Source organism: Protomyctophum bolini, assembly GCF_963924005.1.
Source record: "Protomyctophum bolini genome assembly, chromosome: 1".
NCBI lineage: Eukaryota > Metazoa > Chordata > Actinopteri > Myctophiformes > Myctophidae > Protomyctophum > Protomyctophum bolini.
Genome location: NC_137862.1, coordinates 5,489,075 through 5,511,723, shown reverse-complemented (window position 1 = coordinate 5,511,723; position 22,649 = coordinate 5,489,075). Strand labels below are relative to the sequence as shown.

At 44.4% G+C, this 22,649-nt stretch overlaps 1 protein-coding gene across 1 annotated transcript in view; it reads left to right on the top strand.

Annotated features, from left to right (window-relative positions):
* Positions 1 to 22,649, top strand: part of trpm7 (transient receptor potential cation channel, subfamily M, member 7) — a gene marked incomplete at both ends in the record, with an annotated part of 41,580 nt that overhangs the window by 12,376 nt on the left and 6,555 nt on the right. The window contains 13 exons of the mRNA XM_080762570.1: positions 1,814 to 2,042; positions 5,034 to 5,189; positions 6,923 to 7,066; positions 9,335 to 9,466; positions 9,564 to 9,815; positions 11,497 to 11,707; positions 13,509 to 13,641; positions 15,597 to 15,778; positions 16,511 to 16,643; positions 17,224 to 18,050; positions 20,398 to 20,492; positions 21,100 to 21,196; positions 22,027 to 22,103. Of these exons, the coding sequence (XP_080618696.1) occupies positions 1,814 to 2,042; positions 5,034 to 5,189; positions 6,923 to 7,066; positions 9,335 to 9,466; positions 9,564 to 9,815; positions 11,497 to 11,707; positions 13,509 to 13,641; positions 15,597 to 15,778; positions 16,511 to 16,643; positions 17,224 to 18,050; positions 20,398 to 20,492; positions 21,100 to 21,196; positions 22,027 to 22,103 (2,668 nt within the window). The remainder of the gene's footprint in view (positions 1 to 1,813; positions 2,043 to 5,033; positions 5,190 to 6,922; positions 7,067 to 9,334; positions 9,467 to 9,563; positions 9,816 to 11,496; positions 11,708 to 13,508; positions 13,642 to 15,596; positions 15,779 to 16,510; positions 16,644 to 17,223; positions 18,051 to 20,397; positions 20,493 to 21,099; positions 21,197 to 22,026; positions 22,104 to 22,649) is intronic.

The following is a 22,649-nucleotide window of genomic DNA, read 5'->3' as shown; positions in this document are numbered from 1 at the left end:
ACAAGTTTTCTTCAACGGTAAATCTGTGCCTGGTTTGCTGGGACTAGTTACAACATTACGTCATCCTTGAGAGAGTACATGGTGTGTATATGACGTAATGTTGTAACTTGTAACTTGTAACTTTTTGGAACCAAGTAACCACAGTATACTGCTAATCAAATTACAACTACATACTCTGTATGTAGTTGTAACTAGAACAACTACATACAGTCTGTGCCTGGTTTGCTGGGACTAGTTACAAGTTACAAGTTACAACATTACGTCATATACACACCATGTACTCTCTCAAGGATGACGTAATGTTGTAACTAGTCCCAGCAAACCAGGCACAGATTTACCGTTGAAGAAAACTTGTCTTCACTTTTTGGAACCAAGTAACCACAGTATACTGCTAATCAAATTACAACTACATACTCTGTATGTAGTTGTAACTAGAACAACTACATACAGTCTGTGCCTGGTTTGCTGGGACTAGTTACAAGTTACAAGTTACAACATTACGTCATATACACACATGTACTCTCTCAAGGATGACGTAATGTTGTAACTAGTCCCAGCAAACCAGGCACAGATTTACCGTTGAAGAAAACTTGTCTTCACTTTTTGGAACCAAGTAACCACAGTATACTGCTAATCAAATTACAACTACATACTCTGTATGTAGTTGTAACTAGAACAACTACATACAGTCTGTGCCTGGTTTGCTGGGACTAGTTACAAGTTACAAGTTACAACATTACGTCATATACACACCATGTACTCTCTCAAGGATGACGTAATGTTGTAACTAGTCCCAGCAAACCAGGCACAGATTTACCGTTGAAGAAAACTTGTCTTCACTTTTTGGAACCAAGTAACCACAGTATACTGCTAATCAAATTACAACTACATACTCTGTATGTAGTTGTAATGTGATTTTTAATTTGTAAATCTGTGCCTGGTCTGCTGGGAACAGACTACACAGATGACCATATCTCTTACGTCATCACTGAGAGCTAGTCATACATATACACACACCATGTACTCTGGTCCCAGTTCTCAACGATGACGTAATGTTGTAACTGGTCCCAGCAAACCAGGCACAGACTTACGGTTGAAAAAAACTTGGCTTCACTTTTTGGAACCAAGTAACCACGGTATACTGCTAATCAAATTACAACTACAGATTTCGGAAGTATTTTAGATCATGTATATTTCAACAAATTTGAAAGTATTATTACAGAAATTGAAGTTAGAGACACATATTACTCTGATCATGATTTAGTATTAATATCACTATAGTACAAAATGAAATACATTTAAAACAATTGACAATTTACAATAAGTAATAAAATAATTATACTGTATAATATATTTTAATTCAGTTTATATACCTTTTCTTTTTCATCACATATCAATGATTCATTTTTCTGTAAAAAAGTAGTTAGGTAGCAAATAGTTACACGTAATGATTATACATTTCAAACGTTCCTTCACAGAGATACTGAGATGTGATACTTTCCAGCGGTCGAAAGTACTTGCGCGCTCTGCTTGCGCACTAGTAGGCCATTTATGGCCTACTAGTGTGCAACAAGCAAGTATGCACTCGGCAGAGTGCAGTTCTAGTTTAACCTGTTGTGCCTTGATCAAGTCCATGATGCACAACAGGTGCGTGGCCACACCCAGCTCTGAGTCCAGTTCTAGTTTGACTCAGGCCAGGTGTGACTGCTTGAATCATCCTCCCTCTCACACCCCTCTTTCCTGACAAGTATCAGTTTTGGGTCATTATTGGTACTGAAGGTCTGTTCTGTGTTCTTCTCTCCTCACTCCGCAGTGAGTTTGGGACGCTGGCGGTGGACCTGCTGGAGCAGTCGTTCCGTCAGGACGAGACCATGGCCATGAAGCTGCTCACCTACGAGCTGAAGAACTGGAGCAACAGCACGTGTCTGAAGCTGGCCGTGTCGTCACACCTCCGGCCCTTCGTGGCTCACACCTGCACCCAGCTGCTGCTCTCCGACATGTGGATGGGACGCCTCAACATGCGCAAGAACTCCTGGTACAAGGTGCAGTCCGCGTGGCATCGACGTAGAAGCTTCCCAGGTTCCCCTGGTTCCGCCTGGTTCCACTGGTTCCTAGGGCTGGACTGGGACATAAAATTCGGCCCGGGCATTTTCGCGTGAATTTGGCTCAGACCGGCACCACCACAACCAGCGCGCAGATAGCAGAAACTCTACCGCCCCGCTCCGTCGCGGCACACACAAACAAACAAGCCCCCACTTTTACAGAACAACATATAGGCCTAAATGATACAAACCAACAGACAACTAACTACACAACCCTTTGTAGAGGGTTTATTTGTCACTCACTGATACAGGTACAGTGAATTTATCATGATGGCACTGGCAGAATGGCAGCACGCCCGGACCTTTCCTGGTGGCTTTCCTGATGGCCTTTTTTTTTATTTTTTTAATCAGGGCAGCCCCCTACGGTCGCGGCCCACCGGGAAAATGCCCGGTATGCCCGGTGGCCAGTCCAGCCCTGACTGGTTTCATTGAACTGGTTTCATTGAACTGGTTTCATTGAACTGGTTCCCATTGAACTGGTTCCCATTGAACTGGTTCCCATTGAACTTTCTTTTGGTGTCAGGGCCCATTTGAAAATGTCTAGAGAGTCTGTGGCCCACCCACTGACTGGACCACTGAGCACGGAAGCCAGATGCGTGGGCCAGTAGTCGGATGGGTGTGGGCCAGTGTTGTTTTTGGCAGCAAATTTCTGTTTTAGTTTTAGTCATTAGTCTCTTGAATGGTTTTAATTTAGTTTTAGTCACATTTTAGTCACCTGGAATGTATTAGTGATAGTCTAGTTTTAGTCGACTAAATGTCATATACGATTTTAGTCGACTGAATCTACAGGTGATTTAGTCGACTAAATGTGTTTTGGCGGGCCTTGATGCCGTCGTAATGGATGATTTCATACATGCAACGAGTGTAAAATGACTTATACTGGATCTCTTGTCCACTAGTCCATTCCTAACATTTTACTCTAGTTTTTTATCTGTTGACGAAATTGTCAACATATTTAGTCTTAGTTTTAGTCACCGTAGCACAGTTTTCATTTAGTTTCCATGTCGTTTTCGTCAGTGAAAAAAGGTAGTCGACGGACATTTTTCGTCTTGGTTTTAGTCGACGAAAACAACACTGGTGCATTTTCAGAGCATGTTTATTTGAATGATGGATTGTGTTCCGTCTTGGATCAATGGAACCAACGCAACTGTGTTGTTCCTATTTTATTAACCTTATGATTATTATTTTAATGTTATATTATCATTATCCCATTTTGGGGGCGGGAACCCCTTTTGGTGTTAGCACTATGTTATGCTTTAGCTATTGAAAAAATAGCAGACCTGCAAGCTCATAGCGTGCCACCGAGTGGCGCGCTACGAGCTTGTACTGTAGGTCTGCTATTTAAAAAAAATCAAACAACGACTGTCCTAGAAACATAGCTTTTTCAGAAAACTGTGAAATCTGATCTCAGGTCAGAATCATCATCATCATCATCATACTAAAATTCAGCAAATGTCTGTCTGTCTGTCTGAATGTCCCTGACAGCACTTTCTCTCAACCTTGCCTGGCCCAATCACTCCCACTTTTCACACACAGGCATGGACCATAATTATATGGAGGTCTTCCTGGAGCCCTTTTTCCACTTTCACACATTACTGATTTATAATGAATTTATTAGTGGATTAAAAAATGCAAAAATGGGTATTGCACTGTCAATATCACATGAATATGAATGCTAAGTAGCGGTCCATGTGTGGACAGGCTACCTGTCGCCGTTGTGCATGGTGAGATGTGTGCAAACCGTGTAGTTTATCAGGAGAAGAATACCAAAGGATGCAACATTAATTTATTAGTGAATTCACCTCGCACCCTCACACACCTGCGTCCCTTGGCGACACCTGCATCACAGGCCACCGTTCTCACCGTTACCCCACTGGCATGCTTCCTCTAGCTAGCGCTGCAACACAACAAATTGTGCCCTATACAATTTGGCGCCGCTGACTGTGTGTGTGCGTGTTGCATCGTTTGGTAGTCTTCTCCTGATAAACTACACGGTTTGCACACATCTCACCATGCACCACGGCGACAGGTAGCCTGTCCACACACCGCTACTTTGCATTCATATTCATGTCATATTTACAGTACTACGGCCTTCACAGTGTGTGTGTGTGTGTGTGTGTGTGTGTGTGTGTGTGTGCGCCAGGAGGCGGTGTGTGTGTGTGTGTATGCGCGCGCGCACAAAGTGACCTCACAATCTCCGATCATCTTAATATATTTATATACGCTCCAAAAAGCGTTCATATTTTGCGGGACAGACGGATGAGGAGCAGAAATGAAGTGCCAGCATATCGATCCATTTATCACCACGGAGAGCGCCCTGGATGAGGAGATACGAGTCATTCATGGGAGTCAATGACAAGCTAATAGTTGCACCGAGCGTTAGCATACGGCAAGCGAAAAGCGAAATGCCAAAAAAACAAATAGGAATCATTCTGATTATTCTTATCTCGCCCCGTGTCGTTTGGACGTCGCTAGGACGTCCACAGACGAACGCACCTCTCGGTTCCAATCCTTATGACGTTTCCAGACGATTTATGTACTAAATGTGCGCGCGCGTGTGAGAGGCACGCTAAACTGTCAACACTTCTACAATAAGCAACAATATAGCTGACTGTCAAACATCATTGTCCAATGTTCTTTCAGAGCAGTGGTTCTCAAACATTATGCATACAGTATACACAGCACATAACCCAAAGTCTGCAAATACTTTGAGTGTGCATATCCCCGGGTATGGACTAGTGGGTTATAATTGTGTGTGTGTGTGTGTGTGTGTGTGTGTGTGTGTGTGTGTGTGTGTGTGTGTGTGTGTGTGTGTGTGTGTGTGTGTGTGTGTGTGTGTGTGTGTGTGTGTGTGTGTGTGTGTGTGTGTGTGTGTGTGTGTGTGTGTGTGTGTGTGTGTGTGTGTGTGTGTGTGTGTGTGTGTGTGTGCAGGTGATCCTCAGCATCCTGGTGCCTCCTGCCATCCTCCTGCTGGAGTATAAGACCAAAGCAGAGATGGCTCACATCCCTCAGAATCAGGACGACCACCAGATGACCATGGAGGACAGTGAACACAACTTCCACAACGTACCGGACGACATACAAATGGTCTGGCTACGCTTTATATTCATTTAGATTTGATTCTATTTTGCTGGCACTTTTTCCAATGTAGTCGTTATTATGCCAATTCCGTGAATTCCCCACACAGAAAACAGAAGAAGACATGATTATTATTAACTAAAACTAGAATAAAAAACAGTAGTACAGTAGTGCATCCCGTGGATGCAGAGGTCGTTGTTTTATTGCGTCCCTCAACTATAAACGGAGTTTTGAGATGCAAAATGCACCCTATTTTAATCTCTGTCTATGATTGAAACCACATGCTTCCTCTGATACACATGGAATTCACCTGTCAGGGAGGAGCCTGGCACAGTGTTCAGCAACCCTTCTGATGCAGGAGGGCCATGAATATGGTCTCTATGGAGCACAGCAGAGGACTGAATATGGTCTCTATGGAGCACAGCAGAGGACTGAACTCCTAGTCTGAATATGGTCTCTATGGAGCACAGCAGAGGACTGAACTCCTAGTCTGAATATGGTCTCTATGGAGCACAGCAGAGGACTGAACTCCTAGTCTGAATAATGGTCTCTATGGAGCACAGCAGAAGACTGAACTCCTAGTCTGAATAATGGTCTCTATGGAGCACAGCAGAGGACTGAACTCCTAGTCTGCGGTGGGCTGCAGCAACCTACGCTTTTCATTTATCTTTTTTTAAATGTTCTTTTCATTTTCTTGTTTTCCTGTTCTTTCGCTCTCTTGTGTCATTCACACAGACTTGCTTTGTTATTTGCTTCTGTTTCTCTCTCCCCTCCCCTCCCATCTCTGTGTCTCTCTCTCTCTCTCTCTCAATTTCAAAAAAGGCTTTATTGGCATGACATACAACAAAACAAATGTCAACATTGCGCACAGAGAGACAACAACAAACATCCCAACAATATTGAACAACAAGCAATACAGTAACGATGAAAATAAGGTTATGGAAACCAACCCTGAACCTGTGAAATGAAGCTGTATGAAGGTTATGGAAACCAACCCTGAACTGAAATGAAGCTGTGTGAAGGTTATGGAAACCAACCCTGAACCTGTGAAATATGTTGGATGACACAGCACGCTTCACTCAGTCCTTGTAGTTGTAAAGTGACATTAGTTTCCCTCTGTATCTCCCTCTCTCCTCATGTTGTGTTGTGTTGTTGCAGGATGTGTTTAAGGAGACCAAGGTGCTGTATCTCCCTCTCTCCTCATGTCGTGTTGTGTTGTTGCAGGATGTGTTTAAGGAGACCAGGGTGCTGTATCTCCCTCTCTCCTCATGCTGTGTTGTTGCAGGATGTGTTTAAGGAGACCAGGGTGCTGTATCTCCCTCTCTCCTCATGTTGTGTTGTTGCAGGATGTGTTTAAGGAGACCAGGGTGCTGTATCTCCCTCTCTCCTCATGTTGTGTTGTGTTGTGTTAGGATGTGTTTAAGGAGACCAGGGTGCTGTATCTCCCTCTCTCCTCATGTTGTGTTGTGTTGATGCAGGATGTGTTTAAGGAGACCAGGGTGCTGTATCTCCCTCTCTCCTCATGTTGTGTTGTGTTGTTGCAGGATGTGTTTAAGGAGACCAGGGTGCTGTATCTCCCTCTCTCCTCATGTTGTGTTGTGTTGATGCAGGATGTGTTTAAGGAGACCAGGGTGCTGTATCTCCCTCTCTCCTCATGTTGTGTTGTGTTGTTGCAGGATGTGTTTAAGGAGACCAGGGTGCTGTATCTCCCTCTCTCCTCATGTTGTGTTGTGTTGTTGCAGGATGTGTTTAAGGAGACCAGGGTGCATGAGCACGGTGAGCTCAAGAGTGAGACGGAAACCCAAGTTCGCTCCAGGAAGCTGCCGTTGACGCGCAAGATCTACGCCTTCTACCACGCCCCCATCGTCAAGTTCTGGTCCAACACGGTACGCAAATCGCTCCTTGGACTTTATATTGATATTGGTATTTTATATTGATATTGGTATTTTATATTGATATTGGTTCGCTACCGATATTCCATTTTTAAGAACTATATTGCAGATACTGATATGATGACATATATATCATATACAGTACCTAATGCTTACGTGAGAGGTGTCTATTGTTGGACTAGACGACACAGGATATTACGTACAGTATAATGTACAAGACGGAGGATTGTATAGCAACGAGTCAGTCCTCCACATTTTCATGAGATGCTATACACACACACACACACACACACACACACACACACACACACACACACACACACACACACACACACACACACACACACACACACACACACAGTGTATATTATGCCAGTGGATTTACGACTCTCAGTGCGACCGGGATAGAGCCTTCATTTAGTCTCTCTCTTTCACACACCTGTGTGCAGGCCCTGAGGCCCGAGGCCGGTTCCCAGGGAGTTTAGAGGTAACGGGTCAGACACGGTTGTTTTTGCTGCTGTGGCTGTATATCGATAACATCAGTGAAAAGGCACTCATCCATATAATGAAGCCCCGCTCAGTGGCTTATCTACACACGCTATGCCTGCCTCGGCCCCGATCTCACCACGCTCTCCACGCAGCGCTCGGTCAATGACTGACCACACATCCAGATAGCGTCCACGCCTCCCCTCTGTTTCTCCCAACGTCTCGGCGCTCGCATGTCAAGCTTCGGCAAGTTTTCCCTCATAGTTTGACCTCACGACGCCAAGAGACTGGACTTGTGAGTCTGTGTGCACGCAGAGAGAGAGAGACACACACACACAGAGAGAGAGAGAGGAAACTAAGATACATATAAGTGTATAGAACGAGTACAGAGACATAGTGTCACTAGTAACATAATAGTGTAAATATAATATAAAAGAAGTATAAATATGACTTGATATCCAACTGAATGGGCTGGTCAGTTGTGCATAGGTGCCAGGACCAGCGGTCCAGGCACTGCCAGTCTGCACACTGCCAGTCTGGCAGTGTGCAGTGGGTTCGACTCGACCCGACGGCCCTTACTGCATGTCTTCCCCCCATCTCTCTCCCCATCTCCTGTCAGCCTACTGTCTGTCCCTCCATAAAAATATAAAATAAAGGCGAAACCCACAAAAAAACAGAAATAAAAATAAAAATGGCCAATTTGCTCGTTCACATATGACATAAATTCTCCATTCATTGTAAATGGGAATTTAATTTAGTTTGTGCAAGACAAAAATCTACAATAATAGCTGAATATTTTTGTACTCAAAAAAACAAAACAACAACAGAGGATTGTTCCCTTCTCTCTCCAATGACAAACGAAAGAAATGTGAATCTGGCCTGGAAGAAAAAATGTCTCTCCCACACAGCTCTGTTCACTCAACTGCATCTCTCTCACACACACACACACACACACACACACACACACACACACACACACACACACACACGCACACACACACACACACACATACTGTACACACATAGTCACACACAGTCACAAACTCACAGAGGTCCAGCGGAACAGGCAGGCGATGTGGTCCTGGCCTCACAGTGCCTTGGTGGGATTCCGTCCCTTTGGAGACCTCAACCCTGTCGACCTCTTCTATAAATACCTCAGAGAGGGAGGGAGGCCCCCACTCTGGGATGGTATCAAACTCAGCTTTGTTTTTATATCATCACAACAACGGTCTCTTTCCCTGGCCTGTTAAAGACTGGACCCACATTGCAGCCACTAATAATGCTGAAACCAGATATAATCATTAACCCATTTTGGGGCGGGAACCCCATCTTGGTGTTTATACGTAGCATTATATCATACTTTAGCTATTGAAAAATAGCAGATCTACAAACTTGTAGGGCTGCTATTTTTTGAAGAATCGTGAAAATGTGGCGCAAATCTTTCAATATATATTCTTTCAGAGCGAACGTTTTTAACTCAAATATTTGAGGGGGGGGGGGGGGGGGGGGGGTCTTGGTCTTTCCATCCTGGTCCAGTTGTGGCATCCATACTTTCTCTGACATATTCAATAATGAGGGTTTAAGATAATTTGAAGACCTTCGGAACAGCTATGGTTTACCAACAACCTCTTTCTTCTTCTATTTACAGTTCTTCTATTCACACAACACTTTCAAAATAGTGACCAGTGTTATTTTTTGTCTTTTTTTCCTTCTTCCTCTGAGCAGCTCTTCTACCTGTGGTTCCTGATGTTATGATTGTGTTTCCTCTCTGAGCAGCTCTTCTACCTGGGGTTCCTGATGTTCTACTCCTATGTGATCCTGGTGAAGATGCCCCCAGACTGGCCTTCTGCTCAGGAGTGGGTGGTCATCCTCTACATCTTCACCTCTGCCGTGGAGAAGATCAGAGAGGTGGGTTCTCAACCCAACATCTGAAAATGAACCGAGTCCTCACACTGGATACTGATGTTCCCTTTCCCCCCCCCCCCCCCCCCCCTTTTGTTTCCAGATGTTCATGTCAGAAGCGGGAAAGATAAGTCAGAAGATCAAAGTGTGGTTCAGTGACTATTTCAACATTTCTGACTTCCTGGCCATTGTGTCGTTCTTCTTGGGCTTCGGCCTGAGGTTGGGTGGAGAGGACACTTTTGTCGGAGGGAGGACGGTTTATTGTCTTAACATCATCTTCTGGTACGTGCGTCTCCTCGATATCCTGGCCGTCAACCAGCAAGCAGGACCATACGTTATGATGATTGCCAAAATGGTGAGTTGGCCTTAACATCAGCCATGTACAATACATGTGTAGAATTGCCTTTCTTATATGACTTCAACCACAATATCACAATTATTTTGTACTGCATTGTAAGACAAAAGGATGAAACAAGCTTAAAGTGGTTGCTTGATTATGAAAGATCTATTCGTTCTTCTTTTTAACCCATTAAAACTGGAAAAGCATCCGTCATTTTAGATTTTAGCTGTATATGTAGCAAAAGTGAGTTTTTCAGAAAACTCTTAGGATTTAGAACCGTGATTCTCAGATAAACAAGCACAGCGCCACACTGTGAGCTTGCACATCTGTTATTATTATTTTTTAAGTGTTTTGAATTGAAACATTTAGAATAATTTTGAAAACACAGTTTTCGATATATCTTTGGTTAATTTAGGGATGCACCGAAATTGAAATTCTTGGCCGAAACCGAATACCGAATATAGGAAACAGTTGGCCGAAAACCGAATACCGAATATCCGAATATGATTAATATTATATATATTTATTCCTACAATTGCTGTCATGGCCGTACCTTAAAGCTACCTGATTTATGGCAAAATAAATGGTTATGGCAAAACTTAACTTAAATAATAATCACTATTATGGGTCCATAAAACATTTATCCAGCTCTTTTGAATGCATTAATTGCATACACTATTCGGTGATATAATTTCTGCCTATTTGGGCCGAAACCGAATAGGCCGAAAATGCATTTTTAGCCATTTTCTGCCGAATATTTTCTGCGGCCGAATATTCGGTGCATCACTAGTTAATTGCCCTGCCCTGCTTTCAGTGTAGTTCTTCAAAACGCTATTGGATGTTCTGAGCTTATCTGACAGAATTACTTTTACTGTCGCTGTGTTTGTGGTGCGTTCACAAAATGGTTGATCATCTTAATCTGCACGTTTGCACTCAGACAGCATTGTTCTACATTCTGTGAGCAGGTACTGTAAGAATTGTGTTTTCCTAACTCGTTAACAACTACCAGACTTAACCACCAGTCCAACCAACCACTGTCGGTCACTGACCACTAATTCTCAGGTTTCTAATCCCCTTCGTGTTGTGGCTTTTGTACAGACAGTCATCATCATAAACTTTAGTTGCACCAAAGACAGAATTCACACATCCATGTTCACTTCAGCGCCACCAGTTGAAATGTTGATGAACAGAACATTGACTTGTGGATTCTGTTTTAGGCTCCGTTTGTCATTTCCATTTGGTGAAGTTTCATCCCATTACATTTCTAATGATTAGAAGTCTAGGATCCAGTGTCATTACTGCAGGCAATAGAAAATAAAATAAAGCTCCTTTTAATATTGATAATAAGGTAACGGATCAAATAAAAGAACAACAAAAAAGACTAGCATCTACGACAAAACAATAATTAAACAATATCTGAGACTGAGTCTAATATTTCCAAAATCAGCCATACGTGTATTGGTTACAAGGTTTTTTCTGAGGTTTTCCAAACATATCAGTCCTGATTATGGGTCCCTAGCTCAGCCATATTGGTGTTTACCAACAGTTGAAGTCCTAATATGAGGTATGTGAACTATATTGAAAACAAACGTTTCTTCTCAAGATAAAACGCCTTTACACTAACACTTCATACAACTTTTACACTAACAACATTTCCATACAGTACTGGCAATAACATTCTAACATGTGTTCCCAGGTGGCCAACATGTTTTATATTGTAGTAATAATGGCCATAGTCCTGCTGAGCTACGGCGTGCCCAGGAAAGCCATTCTGTACCCAAACGAGGAGCCTAGCTGGACGCTGGCCAAAGACGTGGTCTTCCAACCGTACTGGATGATGTACGGGGAAGTGTATGCCTATGAAATCGATGGTAAGGCTGATGAGGATGGGAGGGGAGATTACGATGGTAAGGACGCTTTTATTCAGAGCTTCTCACCACAGCATGGCAGCTGATTGACACTGAAACCCCCCCCCCCACTATCAAATCAAACCCACGACGATCTAATCATCAGATTAGACCCCCCCCCCCACTTCGCTCACTCCTCCTTCTCTGTCTCTGTCTCACAAAACAAGGTTTGCACAGAGAGAGGGGCGGTCACCTCTGGTCTCTCTGTTTCAGAGAACAAGGTTCACACAGAGAGAACCCCTCTCTCTCTCTCTCAGAAGGTTCTACACACACACACACACACACACACACACACACACACACACACACACACACACACTCACACTCACACTCACACTCTCACACTCACACTCACATACACACAGAGAGAGACAACGTCTCTTTGCACAGAGAGAAGAGAGAGACAACTCTGGTCTCTCTGTTTCACAGAACAAGGTTCACACAGAGAGAACCCCTCTCTCTCTCTCTCTCTCTCAGAAGGTTCTACACACACACACACACACACACACACACACACACACACACACACACACACACACACACACACACACACACACACACACACATACACACACACAGAGAGAAGAGAGAGACAACTCTGGTATTGGGGAGGGGGAGGGGACGATGACAGAGGGCTTGTTGCTTCACCACAGCGTTCAGCGGACTTGACTCAACTGTTGAGTGATCTGGATAAAGCGTTGCGATTAAGTGATCAACAGTTGAATCGGGAGCGTTTGAAGCTAAAGGCTAGAACAAAACACCTGGCGTTGCTCCATGAACCCAGTTGGCAACCTGAGGTTTCCCACACTCGCCACAGCACAGCACAGCACAGCGGGCATTATGAGCTTAGTTCAGAAAGGAGGAAGCAGCCGTTCGTCATGCCTTTATCAAGGGGGAATTTAATACTTGGTTTGCGCGGCGGTATCACAATGTGCACAATGTATACCGCACTGCGACTTGCTGTGAGCTTGTACAGTAAATCTCCTATTTTCTGTACAAGACACGGCACGAAAAACCAAGTAACAATCTGTCAGTAGACGAATGGGGAAAATTAACCAAATGTTAGTTATTCAATATTGACTAGATGGAAAGTCAAAAGAATTCTAGGGCTATTCAAATGAGTAAGGCTGCTGAGCAGTATATCGATAATACCAATATCGTGATCTGGGTTTCCGTTAGCCAGTATATGCTGGCCATTGACCAATTCAAACCTTAAAGGGACACCCTTTTTGCTAATATATATCCACACCTTTCCTGGGCTGTGTGTTCCTGTTGATTTCATTGGATATCATTGGTCATCTGACCAGTTTCATTGGCTTTCAATGGATCAAATCGACAGGAACTGGAGCACACACAGCCCAGGAAAAGTGTGGATATATATATATATATGCACTCGGTGCCACGCTATAAAGTTTCTGAACATGCCTGAGCCTGACTGTTATAGCTGTTCTATTATATTTCCTCACCCACTTAGTTTTTATACAGGCATTTACTGATGATGTTTTTAATGTGTTGAAAGTACCAATGACCATACCCACAACATCGCCACATTATCTACGTATGTCAAGGTATTCAGGTAAAGAAATAACAACACATTTGATTCATGTCCGTAACTCCGTATTATCACCCAGCCCTGTTTCTCAAAACCAAATGGCTAGAAACTAGTTTTTTCAAAGCCATGCGATTGTTTTGCCTTTTTGCACCGACTCCTGATGGAGCTTCTGTTTGTAAATCAGTTGTTGCTCAAACACCTCAGAGTGTATCTCTGGGAACGTATACATGATGTTCCCTCTCTCCACAGTGTGTGCCAATAACAGTGAGGCGGCGGTCAAGCCTCTGTGCACGGCCGGAGTGTGGCTGACTCCTCTGCTACAAGCAGTCTACCTCTTTGTACAATATATTCTAATGGTCAACCTGCTCATCGCCTTCTTCAAGTAAGACTCCCTGGCGGCGTGTGTGTGCAAAGATTTGCTTAAGGCTTTTTGACAGATGGTGGTTCTCAAAATGTGTTTATTTTCATGGACCCTATAAGTTTGGTATCCATTAGAGGCCATGGACCCCCATAACTCAAGGACCTATAGGGACACTACTGTAATGGCTATTGACAAGGACCTAGGGACACTACTGTAATGGCTACTGACAAGGTCCTAGGAACACTACTGTAATGGCTACTGACAAAGACCTAGGGACACTACTGTAATGGCTACTGACAAGGACCTAGGGACACTACTGTAATGGCTACTGACAAGGACCTAGGGACACTACTGTAATGGCTACTGACAAGGACCTAGGGACACTACTGTAATGGCTATTGACAAGGACCTAGGGACACTACTGTAATGGCTACTGACAAGGACCTAGGGACACTACTGTAATGGCTACTGACAAAGACCTAGGAACACTACTGTAATGGCTACTGACAAGGACCTAGGGACACTACTGTAATGGCTACTGACAAGGACCTAGGGACACTACTGTAATGGCTACTGACAAGGACCTAGGAACACTACTGTAATGGCTACTGACAAGGACCTAGGGACACTACTGTAATGGCTACTGACAAAGACCTAGGGACACTACTGTAATGGCTACTGACAAAGACCTAGGGACACTACTGTAATGGCTACTGACAAAGACCTAGGGACACTACTGTAATGGCTACTGACAAAGACCTAGGAACACTACTGTAATGGCTATTGACAAGGACCTAGGGACACTACTGTAATGGCTACTGACAAAGACCTAGGGACACTACTGTAATGGCTACTGACAAAGACCTAGGGACACTACTGTAATGGCTACTGACAAGGACCTAGGAACACTACTGTAATGGCTATTGACAAGGACCTAGGGACACTACTGTAATGGCTACTGACAAAGACCTAGGGACACTACTGTAATGGCTACTGACAAGGACCTAGGGACACTACTGTAATGGCTATTGACAAGGACCTAGGGACACTACTGTAATGGCTACTGACAAAGACCTAGGGACACTACTGTAATGGCTATTGACAAGGACCTAGGGACACTACTGTAATGGCTACTGACAAGGACCTAGGGACACTACTGTAATGGCTACTGACAAAGACCTAGGGACACTACTGTAATGGCTACTGACAAGGACCTAGGAACACTACTGTAATGGCTATTGACAAGGACCTAGGGACACTACTGTAATGGCTACTGACAAAGACCTAGGGACACTACTGTAATGGCTACTGACAAGGACCTAGGGACACTACTGTAATGGCTATTGACAAGGACCTAGGGACACTACTGTAATGGCTACTGACAAAGACCTAGGGACACTACTGTAATGGCTATTGACAAGGACCTAGGGACACTACTGTAATGGCTACTGACAAGGACCTAGGGACACTACTGTAATGGCTACTGACAAGGACCTAGGGACACTACTGTAATGGCTATTGACAAGGACCTAGGGACACTACTGTAATGGCTACTGACAAGGACCTAGGGACACTACTGTAATGGCTACTGACAAGGCCATCATCAGCATCATAATTGTGTCTTGTGCGTGCTGCCAGCAGGCCAAGAACCTCGATTCCTGCATAATTTTCATATCGTTGACAGTCAACGATGACGATGTCTTATTTGTGAATTAATAATTGCAGAGCATCACCCTACTGACTGACTTTCTGGTTTGTGGTGTGTTGTGTTGTGTTGCATTTTCTTTTTTACACCTATTTGTGATACTCTATAGCTGTGTCCTATCGCATGATACTTACTGTATGTCAGCCATGTGTATTGACACTGTAGTATGCTTTACTTCTTCGCTATTGTGTTTCTATTGCTGTTTTTTGCTTGCACTATAAATACAAATACACTGAAACTGATGATGTTATCTTCTGTCTGTTGGTTCCAGTAATGTGTACCTGCAAGTGAAGTCCATCTCTAACCTGGTGTGGAAGTACCAGCGCTACCATTTCATCATGGCCTACCATGAGAAGCCTGTCCTCCCTCCCCCCTTCATCCTGCTATGCCATATCTACTCTCTCTTCTACTGCATGTGTCGCAAGAGGAAGAAGGAGAGGATCTACGGACCAAGTATGTACAGTGATTCATCAAACCTTCTGAGGGGCGCTATAGCCCCTCCAATGCATGGCATTGACATGATGTCATATGGCAGCTTAGAGCACCTCAATGATGGCTAGTAGCAGAAGCTACCATAATGATGGCTAGTAGCAGAAGCTACCACAATGATGGCTAGTAGCAGAAGCTACCACAATGATGGCTAGTAGCAGAAGCTACCTCAATGATGGCTAGTAGCAGAAGCTACCACAATGATGGCTAGTAGCAGAAGCTACCACAATGATGGCTAGTAGCAGAAGCTACCATAATGATGGCTAGTAGCAGAAGCTACCACAATGGTGGCTAGTAGCAGAAGCTAGCCTACCACAATGATGGCTAGTAGCATAAGCTACCTCAATGATGGCTAGTAGCAGAAGCCTTAAGGGCAGTCCATACTCTCTCCGACCACCGAACTTTGACGTCACTCGCAACTTCTGAAACGCATTCCTCCGATTTTTTGTTCTGAAAGCTGCACTCCCAGATGTTGTGACTCTCTGAACTCTACTTCGGAGAAAAGATTTAAGTCTGATCTTTCCGACGAAAAGTTCGGTGGTCAGAGACAGTATGGACTGCCCTTTACTCTCTATCCTTGTTCTCTGCAGGCTCCTTCCACTTGACATGACACGTGTTTGTTCTCACACAAAGCCACAAGTAAAATAATAGTAGAAAACAATAATAATGTTAATGGTGTGCTCCGCTGTCCTACAGAGCTGTTTCTGACCGAGGAGGACCAGAAGAAGCTGCATGACTTTGAGGAGCAGTGTATGGAGACCTACTTCCACGAGAAAGACGATCAGTTTCACTCGGGGAGCGACGAGCGCATACGTCTCACTTCAGACAGGTGACACCTTACTTAACGTCTTACTGCCCTTTCCCAAGTTACATTATTATAGACTGTAAAAAAATATGGACAAAGCGTTCTCCGGGTCTGATATGGACGTAAGATGAAGCCTGTCAGTCCTTGAATTGTAAATCGCCATCTTTCTAGATCCGTTTGGGCCCATGCTGGCCATTGGCTGGCCGAGACAACATGTTGTGAGCTTTACATGATCTACAACATGTTGTGAGCTTTATAGATCAGCATTTGCAATTAGCCAATGTATGTACAGTATGTAGGTTTGAACTTTGATGCTATATTGACAAGTTGACATGTTGCTGGGGACCCCCTTAAGGACCCCGGGTGTCCCCAGACCCCACTTTGAGAGAATAATTTGCATTATTTTAAACAAGCAAGATCAAAGACTACACCAAGATTACGTGTGAGCCAGTCCATGAAATTGATGTCACATAAATACAACATGAGAAATACTAAACTAAACCGTTCAGGCATGACTTATTTCACATTTTTCTCTTTAAAATGTGTTTTTCCTCTGTGTTCTTGTGGTGTGTAAATCTGATCCATGTCCTCTCTCTCTTCTCAGGGTTGAGACGATGTGCATCCAGCTGAAAGAGGTTGGAAACAGAGTCAACTTCATCAAACGCTCTTTGCAAACACTGGACTCTCAGATCGGACACCTCCAGGACCTGTCCGCTCTCACGGTGGACACCCTGAAGGCCCTCACGGCACAGAGAGCCTCTGAGGCCAGCCACGTCCACAACCAGATCACCAGGGAACTCAGCCTCTCCCAGAACGTGGTCCCCAGCCTGGGCCCCGGGGGCAGCACAGACGCTGGGCCTCTCTCCAAGCCCTCTCTGCTGGGGGGCAAACGCAGCGTAGGGGCCTACTTTGGCTCTTCCTTCGCCTCCTCCTTCCCACAGGTCGGAGGCAGCATTGCAGAGTCCCTGTTTGGGAGTGGGAACGCAGGGAGAGCCATGGTCGTGGGGAGCAGCAGCAGGAGAGCGGCGGGTCTGGGGCTGGACCCCACGCTCAGCCCAGAGAGGAGGGGGGGGCCGCAGGCCGGGCAGGGGCCGGGGCACACCGCTGCAGAGGCTGGCTCCTCGAGCAGCGGCGGTGCCGGCGGTGCCTTTGCCCACCACAGTGCCACAGTGGCTGGTCTGACCCCTCCAGAGCTGCGTCTCAGAGGCCACTCCTTCACCCAGAAGCAGCTGACCCGTCCACAGGAGCCGGGCCTCTCCGACTCCCCCTCCAGCCTGCCCAACGTGCCCTCCTCCCCTGGGGCTCATTTTTATCTCAGCAGCACCCCATCCCAGCCCAGCGGCTCCAGCCACCCAGAACTGGCCCTCGCTGGGCTGCACCAGCATCCCATCCAGACAGACAGCAGCATGGTAGAATTCGGAGCTTTTGTGGGTAAGTATAAAAGTGAGGCTGAGCATGATGTGAAGGTAGAGAGAAAGAGTGGTGGATAGTAGGATGAAGTGTGTGTGTGTGTGTGTGTGTGTGTGTGTGTGTGTGTGTGTGTGTGTGTGTGTGTGTGTGTGTGTGTGTGTGTGTGTGTGTGTGTGTGTGTGTGTGTGTGTGTGTGTGTGTGTGTGTGTGTGTGTGTGTGTGTGTGTGTGTGTGTGTGTGTGTGTGTGTGTGTGTGTGTGTGTGTGTGTGTGTGTGTGTGTGTGTGTGTGTGTGTGTGTGTGTGTGTGTGTGTGTGTGTGTGTGTGTGTGTGTGTGTGTGTGCAGCTTGTGTCTGGGGGGGTTTGCCAATGTTGTGCTGTTGTCATTGTGTCTGCTAGCCCTCTATGCTTGCTTTCTGCACTGGCAACCCCGCTAGGACGGTTGTCATTGTGTCTGCTAGCCCTCTCTGCTTGCTTTCTGCACTGACAACCCTGCCTGGCAACCCTGCCAGGACAGACAGGGGAGTGAGCAGGGTTTCTGCAGACCCACAAAAAAGACTCAAAATTAATGCATGCAAGACAATAATGGGCCTTAAAATGGCTTAAATACGTGCTTAAAATGCCACAGACGGGTATAACAAGATTTAGTATTTATTTGTAAATACTTTGTTATATTAGTTCAAAATGAATGACAGCGATGTTTGATTTATTTATATTAGTTAAAAATGATTGACAGCAAATTTATCATTTCTACACTAAATCTCCTCTCTGAAAATAGATGATCAGATCTACAAGCTCAAGGCATGTTGTGTGCTTGTAGATCAAGTAGCTTTAATTTAAGTCTTAACCCATTCTGAACGGGTACCCATTTTGGTGTTGGCATCATGTTATGCTTTAGCTATTGAAAAATAGCAGATCTACAAGCTCATAGCGCGCCACCGAGTGGCGCGCTACGAGCTTGTAGGTCTGCTATTTTTGAAAAATCGAAGAACGACTGACATTTTTCAGAATCTGATCTCAGGTCAGAATGGGGTGATCAGACCAGTTGTGTGTCCAGTGGAAACCTCGTATGAATCTGATCTCAGGTCAGAATGGGTTAAAAAGGTGTTAAATGTAACCTGCAGAAACCCTGGTGAGGAAGGGGAAGGAGGGGGGAAGGGGGTTTGTAAACCAAGCGTTCTGTGACGACGAGGGCAGATCAGTTGCTGACGCCCCATTGGCCCCCGAGGCTGACTGTCCCACGGCCCAGGAGGGTCCCGTGGCCCTGGCCCGCGCGGCGGTGCACAGGAGACCCCGCGGACGGCGGGAGAACAAAGAGGGCAGTGCGTCGGAGGCGCCGGCCCCGCCAGCAGCCTCCCGACTGAGGCAGAGCTGGTCAGACGACCGGCTTACCAGAGAGCCAAACGGGACCAGAGGTTTGAGACGATGAAGCGCACGCAGGGCTGCCTATGCTGGGTGCTGGGGGGCTCCTCATGGGACCCCATGATCAAACGGGGTCCCAGGGGGGACCTTTTTCCGGGTTTCTTTTTCCAGGCTTCTGTCCTTGTCTTTGTCTGGGCTTTGTGTGTTCTGTTCTTCTGTTGTGGGTGATTGATTCTGAAGGGCTGTGACCTGACTGGAGCATGAGTGATCTGATCAGTTGTTTGTACGTTTGTCTCCCTGTGAGTACCATCGGTTGTGGATTTGTCATGTGAAGATGAGGAGATGATTTCTTCATCGGTGTGTTTTTATCTACTTCGAGTACACATGGGTGGCATTTTGAGGGATATTTTGAAAAATAATCATGTGGTTGTATTTTATTTTTCTATGCAACGAAAACCACAAAGATGGTTTTGATTTTCATATATACCGGTATATATATATATATATATTTGTTCAGATACCCTAAAGCATATAAGTTATAACTGCGGTACTCGAAATAGACTAAAACAAACTAGTATTCTAGCTATAAGCATGGTGGCAAACATCAATCCACACATTTTCTGCCATTTAATTGAAAGCAAATGTTTAACCAGATGTTGCATAGCGGATACAGAGACTATATTATTAGAAATAGTGGGCCTTTTAATGTCAAATGGTCCAGAATGTTCAAATTGTGGATACTGTACTTTAATTTTGGTGTTTTCAGGACATAGAGACAGTATGGAGCTCCTGACAGTGTTTATATTTTCTTCAGGACATAGACAGTGTTTATATTTTCTTCAGGACATAGACAGTGTTTATATTTTCTTCAGGACATAGACAGTGTTTATATTTTCTTCAGGACATAGACAGTGTTTATATTTTCTTCAGGACATAGACAGTGTTTATATTTTCTTCAGGACATAGAGACAGTATGGAGCTCCTGACAGTGTTTATATTTTCTTCAGGACATAGAGACAGTATGGAGCTCCAGCATTCATCTTCTAAAGACGTGTCCACCTCCAGCAGACAGCACAGCCCAGTCATACGCCCCAGACAACAGGTACTGTTGGTGTGTGCATGCGACGTGTGTGTAATGTGAATCTGTTCACCCCTAAACTTCTTTGCCTTTTTTTTTTACTATTTTGAAAAACATTTTTGAATAGTTCAACTAGCCAATTTACATTGACACGTTGTGAGCTTGTAGACAGGCCATTTTAACTATTCAAAAATGTTTTGCAAAATAGTAAAAAAAAAAGAAAAGGCAAAGAAGTTTAGGGGTTTAGCGGTGACGAAAATGGAGCCCTTAGTCCTCATACCACTGTGTGCTCTGTCATCAAGGCCTTGTTCTTTTAGTCCTGTAGTTCTTTGCCATTTAACAGGACATCTTCAGGCCCTGGGTGAAAATATTGCAATTGTGAAATATCGCATTTAAGTCCTAAATACGTTTCCAGACGCACTTAAAAAAAGCTAAGTGGAATTTTTAAATCTTGGTGCACTGAATTTCAAGTGAGTAATCCGCACCGTCTTTTCTCTCATTTCACTCTTGAAATTGGTGTTCATATTTCATTAACATTATTAATAACTGCTACAAAAAGAATGTGTCGCCCACCGAAAATCACCAGTTGGGAGCCCCTCCTTTGGCCTTAACGTGCATGTGTCTCTCTTAGGCTCATTCTGAAGGTCAGGGTCACATCAGGGTGGTCAACTCCTACGCTGGCTTCACAGAGTTTGACAGAAGTCCTGCCCTCCTCCACCCCGACTCTAGTAAGTGAACGCTCAACAAGGGGCCTGTAACTTTAATTTACTACTGGTGGTTCCAACCTGGGTCCAACCACTCTACACAACTGTTAACTTCTTAATTTCAAGCCCCTGAGTTTGGAATTGATTGATTGATTGATTGAAATCTTTATTAACAGTTTGCAGAATTACAGTACATTTCAAGCACAAACTCAATACAAAGACTGTTAACTGTGAGTGGACGACCCAATTAAGCCTTACACTTGTTTACAACAGGGTCCACATTGTTCAATTCATCAAAACATTTAGAGACAAACAAATAGACACTTCTATGTAGTTAAAGAACAGAACAGGAATTCATCATATAGGAAGCGAAAAGGGAAAAAAGTATATATACAGTGAGGGGAACAGGGGGATAAAAGAAAAGAAAACGAAAGACAGAGTGTAGGGCGCCTGCACACAACACCATGCGTTGATGCCATGTGTGCATATGTGCAGGCACCCAACACCACGTCCATACAAAAACATAGTACAATCCATAGTACAAAGACAGAGTGTAGGGCGCCTGCACACAACACCATGCGTTGATGCCATGTGTGCATATGTGCAGGCACCCAACACCACGTCCATACAAAAACATAGTACAATCCAGATACAAATTCAGCTTTTACAGAGGCCAGTTTCGAATTGCCATCTGTACTTTTGTTCATAACCTTTGTCTGATGGCCTGCCGGTTCTTACGTTGGATTGGAAGATTGTAGGGGGCTTAAGAAAATGCTTCTTTATTCACATACAGAAAATGATGTAATTAATACGACTATTTACATTATTATGATTATTCTTTTCTTTCCCTGTAGCTCTGAAAAAGAAAGAGAGGAGCCGAGTGTCTGCTGAAGACATCCTTGTTCATGAGGATCCCAGAGCTGCTGTCCTGGTCAGAATACCAATTATGTGAATTATGAACTAACTTATTAATATGTTCATGAGATGATTACTTACTGGTGGCAACCTCCACAGAATGTCCGGTCAGACCCGGAACACAGAAGAATGTTAAGCTGAAGGATTTATTACAGTCTCCATACACACGTCACAATTATGCATCAGCATAACGTACAACGTCTAGCTTTCACTAGTGACGTCATGTGGCAGCCAAGTCTATGGACTAATCAAAACAAAGAATTCAGCTGCTCTGTTTTCCCAGAGCGCTAGTAAACTCGGTGGCTAGGCTAGATAGTTTCTTTGTTGCCGTAGTGACTACATCTGTCATTAAAAAAAAAGCGATTTTCTTAGTTTTAAGGGTAACTGTTACCGTTACTGTTGTTGTATAATTGCAATATTACACGAGAGGGTGTTGTTTAACGTGATTATTGCCACGACATTGATGCGGTAAAGAAAGAGACAAAGTCGAGTTCCGCAAGCATCACTGAAGTGGCAATAATCACGTTAAACCATACCTTCTCGTGTAATATTGCTTAATTAT